Source organism: Pieris rapae, chromosome 7 (assembly GCF_905147795.1).
Source record: "Pieris rapae chromosome 7, ilPieRapa1.1, whole genome shotgun sequence".
NCBI lineage: Eukaryota > Metazoa > Arthropoda > Insecta > Lepidoptera > Pieridae > Pieris > Pieris rapae.
The window spans coordinates 9,235,489-9,240,568 of record NC_059515.1 but is presented as its reverse complement, the minus strand read 5'-3'; the positions used below and the strand labels follow the sequence as shown (position 1 = coordinate 9,240,568).

General features: G+C 32.2%; 1 protein-coding gene across 1 annotated transcript; it reads left to right on the top strand.

Moving 5' to 3' along the window:
* Positions 1-1,713: 1,713 nt before the first annotated feature.
* LOC110996991 (facilitated trehalose transporter Tret1-like) lies at positions 1,714-4,548 on the top strand. Its single transcript, XM_045628900.1, has 3 exons — positions 1,714-1,849; positions 2,436-2,574; positions 3,073-4,548. The coding sequence occupies exons 1-3, from the start codon at positions 1,784-1,786 to the stop codon at positions 4,356-4,358; spliced, it is 1,491 nt and encodes a 496-aa protein (XP_045484856.1). The 5' UTR covers positions 1,714-1,783; the 3' UTR covers positions 4,359-4,548.
* Positions 4,549-5,080: the final 532 nt, after the last annotated feature.

Below are 5,080 nucleotides of genomic sequence, written 5' to 3'. Positions count from 1 at the left end.
ATAATCCTGACACATAGGGTATAAACGATAATCTCCAAATTGGAAGTAAAATTCTTTTGAGTAAACAATGTTTGTAACACGTTGCTTTCATTTAAAATAACGTTTGGTTAAATTGCCATAGAAAAGTCAAATTTTAAGTTAATAATGTTTTATATAATTTTTAATCGTGACTATATGTGATCGTCCATTGAATTTCTGTTGTGCACACGAAGTTTCCGTCAATAATTGGTATGATTACATGCTCTTTTGGTAACGAGGGAAACAAAGTGGGAAAAAACGCACGACTAACGCCCAAAAATCGACAGCTTATGTTTGGCACGTAAGGATGACCTATGTGACTATGAAGAAGGAATCAAGGAAACACATACACATGTCTGACGCTACGAGTTTTAGCGCCTGAAAATTATATACAAATAAAAATACAAAGAAATTAACAATAATATAAAGATATTTGCAACGTAAAAATTATATAAGTGGTTTAATCTTTCTATTTGTTATCTTTCTGTATGGTCAGTATCGCTAGGCTAACCACAAACAATGTTTATATTTCAGAAAATAAAGGTATATTGTACTATTTATTTTCATTTATAGATATACACATCCAGGAATGCTTTTGTAAACATTACCATATATATTATATAGTAGTCAAACTGAACTCAATCAGGTTTATGTAAGAGAAATCCAGATGGAGCGAGGCTGCAATGGTGGGTTGGAGTCGTCGAGGTCCTCGAAACTATAGGTGTTCGATGTTGGCCGCAAGAAGAAAGAAGGAGCCTAAACCCCGCAAGACGCTGTACTGCCATTGATGATGAATAACATCATCAAGTATACCAATAATATGGTATTTGGAAATTTATTTTACGAGGAGGTAGCTAAAGCTAGTTAAAATGATAATAAACCCATTTTAACTGCAACGCTAAGCATTCTATACCTATTCAGACTTTAACAATGACATTCCGAACTCGTTTCACAACGACTTTTTAATTTTGAACTTGTAATGGTGAAAAATAATTATTGTTCATTTTCATGAAATCTTTTTCAATTTTATTCATTTTCTAGGATGCTCGTGACCTTGCTGATAAGTGTAAAACTGATCAAAACTATGAAGAATTCCTACTACACTGTAATAATTATACTAATTAGTATACGAAGTTTTCAGTCCTATCTCCACAATACGCAACAGCGTATGACCTTGATTTTCGATATTTTTAAAATTTATTAAAAAAAGAATCGACATCCCATATTTAAAAAACGTACTAGTTTTGGGTTATCACAGTTTGTAACTTTAAAATACGGTAAATTAATAAAGAATAAGAATTTCCAACATGGCGCAGCGACTCAAATTAAGCATAAGCCTCCGAAGCTAGTTCAGCCTTTGCTGACAGTTCGCTACCGCTTGCCATCGGGCACTTGAAGCTCTCATAGCTGGCTCTTGCAGCTGGAGGTCCTTCTACATGGCATCTTTACATCGATATCTGGGCTTGTTGGCAGTTAGTATACCGAGATACGCTTTTCGATTCACATTCTTTGAAGATGACCGGTTTGACGGTGTATATGGGCGTTTGTCTCACTCTTTCAACTGGTTAATTATTATTAATATAACAGTATTTTTATATTACCTGAGGTTATAATTACAACAGTTTTATACGTAATATTATTGAATTTAATGATAATGGATAACACTTTTGTTTAGTTTAAATATAACTGCATTAAAGAAATGTTTATCATCATGATGTGTTAGTGTGAATTTAATACATATTTAAATTTGTTATAATATGTCATAATGGAATTTTTAACTTGTGACAGTGATGTTTCTATTGTACCTTCCTGGATGCCCTTACTCAGACAGGTAAACGTTTAATCGTATTTAAAAAAAAACTCAATTTAGAATTTCTCTCTACTCTTTAGCTTTTATATTCATCAGTATATATATCTATCTATTCAAGCTACAAAAGGCATTTTTGTATTTATGAAGTCTCAAGAATGTTATAGGTATATATGAGTTGCAACCGTTAAAGATTAATGGTCGATTCATAAATGTACTTTAGATTAAATAGTAAAAAATTGATGACGTGTATTTTGAATGTAAAAATGTCACCAGTGTGTTAAGGACAAAAGATGTAATAGCATTTTCTTGCTGTATATATTATATAACTCAAACATAATATGAATCAAAAAATAACGAGGGTTAATGAGCTCAGTCCATTAGAGACAATTTGCGATACAATTTTCAAAATTTATATGTTTTTCCTTGATTTTGATTTTGCCTGACACACACCGGTGATATTGAGCAATATACGAACTTCATTTCTTATGATGGTTTTATACTGGGAAGTATGTAATGCCCATATGAAATGAAGACAGTCGGGAAACAAAGAGACGACCTGCTAAACAAATCCAGATAACAAACTTTTTTTTTTGTTTTTCGTTTACAGAGTTTTATATGCAGTGGTGTTGTAACATTTTACTTCATCCATGGTCTTTTTGTGGGTGCCCCAACTGTTTTTATCCCGCAACTCAAAAAGGAACACAATTCTACAGATTCTATAGATTTGTCTATGGAATCTTGGTTATGTAAGATATTTCTTTTGGCTTATTTCATTAGTACAGGAGGTTTCGCTTTGTTTATTTAAATGCAAATGTGTTAAGTCATTACGAAATTTGTATATTTCTGTTTGAAGTATTTATCATATTCTAGTATTGTTTATAGTAATTTTATCTTTATTACGATTGTAACTAAACTATCGCTATAAAACCAAGTCATATAAACGTAAAATTACTTTAACTCAATGCACCAATAGCAAATTGAATAAAAATAAATAACTTACTTAATGGTGGTGGTGTTATGGTATTATTTAATTTAGTATAACTATTTAACCCTCGATAAACGATAAACAATACAGATGTAATTGTCAAATTTACGAAACATTTTTTATTTATTTGAAGAGACTTCATCAGAAATATCAATATGAAAAGAGATTACAAACTTTCTTTTATATTTGGTTGCTTACATTTAAATTTAATCATGAGAGAAAAATAACTTTTATATTTTGGACTTAACTTTACTTTCAGCTTCCGCCTTATTCTACAGTTCCATACCTTGGGCAGTAATAATCCCGATCTTCGCTTACTATTTCGGAAGAAAAAAAACAGAAATTATTCTCTGCTTCGACACATTGATCAGCAGCGTTATTTTGTACTATAGTACATCACCAAGTCAGATTATTGTCAGTCAGATAATAATTGGTATGTTACCTGCCGGCCATCTCACTATTTCTTTAATGGTGTTAACAGAATATTTTTCACCAAGATATAGAGGCATTTTTATGACTGTCAAATCGGCGACTGTATTCTGGGGAATATGGATGTCAAACGCCATCGGAACGTATTTTCATTGGAATAATATTGCAATACTGAGCCTTGTCTGCAGTACATACACTTTAAGTACAATATTATGGACGGAGTCCCCGTACTGGCTTGCGTCTAAAGGCCGCTTTAGAGAGTGTGTTGAAACACACCGGTGGTTAAAAGGAACTGATGCTGAATCAGAGGAAGAGCTTAAACGTCTCATTGATTATCATAAATCGCAATTTAATTCATGTGATAAAAGTCCTATTTTAATGTTAAAACCGATGTTTAACGCGATTACAGAAACTAGATTTTATAAACCCCTACTGATTGCTTCGTTGACAATTTGTTTATACCAAATATCCGGAAAATTTGCATTTAGTATCTATGCGATAAGGATATTAAAAGATATAACTGTAAGTGAATGGACAGCTTACAATGGTATGTTGATTTTGGATGGAATAACCATACTTGGTATGTATGTAGGTTCATCATTTTCAAAATTTCTGAAACGGCGAACAATGATTTTGTTCGCGTCATCGCTTGGCGCTGCGTTTTTATTATTATTATCTGTGTATTTATATTTAATTGAATTCGGAATTTTATCAGAAAATAAGTTTGTTTCTATATTTCTATTAGCTTCGTACTCTGTGTCGATGAGCTGTGGTCCGATGATTATGTCTTTGTGTATATGTGGTGAGTTATCACCGTTACAGAATAGAAGCCTTTTCTTTTGTGTATTATGTATTATTTTCAATAGTCTTATGGCAGTGACGATAAAATTATCGCCATATTTATTTAAATCGGTTGGTCTTAGCGGCTCATTTCTATTCTATGGAATCGGTTCTTATGCAGTCATTGGATTACTTTACAAGTACTTACCGGAAACAAAAGATAAAACTATTCTCGAAGTACAAAAGTATTTTGAAGGAAATGTTTGTATTAAAGAAGAAAATGAAGTTATGTTAACAGAACGCCGATTAGTGGAAACACATCCTGTGACTAAGTAGTTTGACAATTAATCTAAATCAAATTTAGAATAATTTTTATTATTATTTGCAATTGTAAAGTTTTTGTGATAACATTCTAAATATACATTAAAAATAATACCTTGTTTTATGTTTAAGATACGTCTGTTGCTTGGTAATGTCATGATTACCAAGGTTCGACCTCCAACGGGAAAAAAATTGTCAATTGTTAACAAAAGGAAGGTATAGGCTGTTCGAAGCAGTCTTATTTTATAAATTAAAAAAAACTTAATTAAAGAATAATGCCCCCATACCCCTTCAATTAGGAAAATTGATCAATCATCAGAGGTTAGCATGTTTGACTACAGATTGTATGGGTTCAAATAATTATATCCCGAAATTGGTTGGAGGTGATTGACTTACGTACGTTGGATGTAAGAATGTCACTCCTTCCACAGCAAGCAACTGGGGTACAGCATCAGCACCGTTTCTGGTTATAGAACAGTGCCCTTTTATATTGCAATAACCAATCTCAATAGACTTTAGCTACATATTTTAATCAGACAAAGCAAATTTATTTTTATTAAAAAATCTAGGAAAGGAATTTGAGAGCCTATAATTTCGGCGAGGCCGTAAATGTCGTATTAATATTAAAACGTATCTTCAAACAGTTCCGCTGAAATCCAGTTCACGAGCAACAAAGAGGTTGCAAACATCACTCGCTCTTTGCACATTTGAAAGGATTTTATTCACGTCACTGGGCG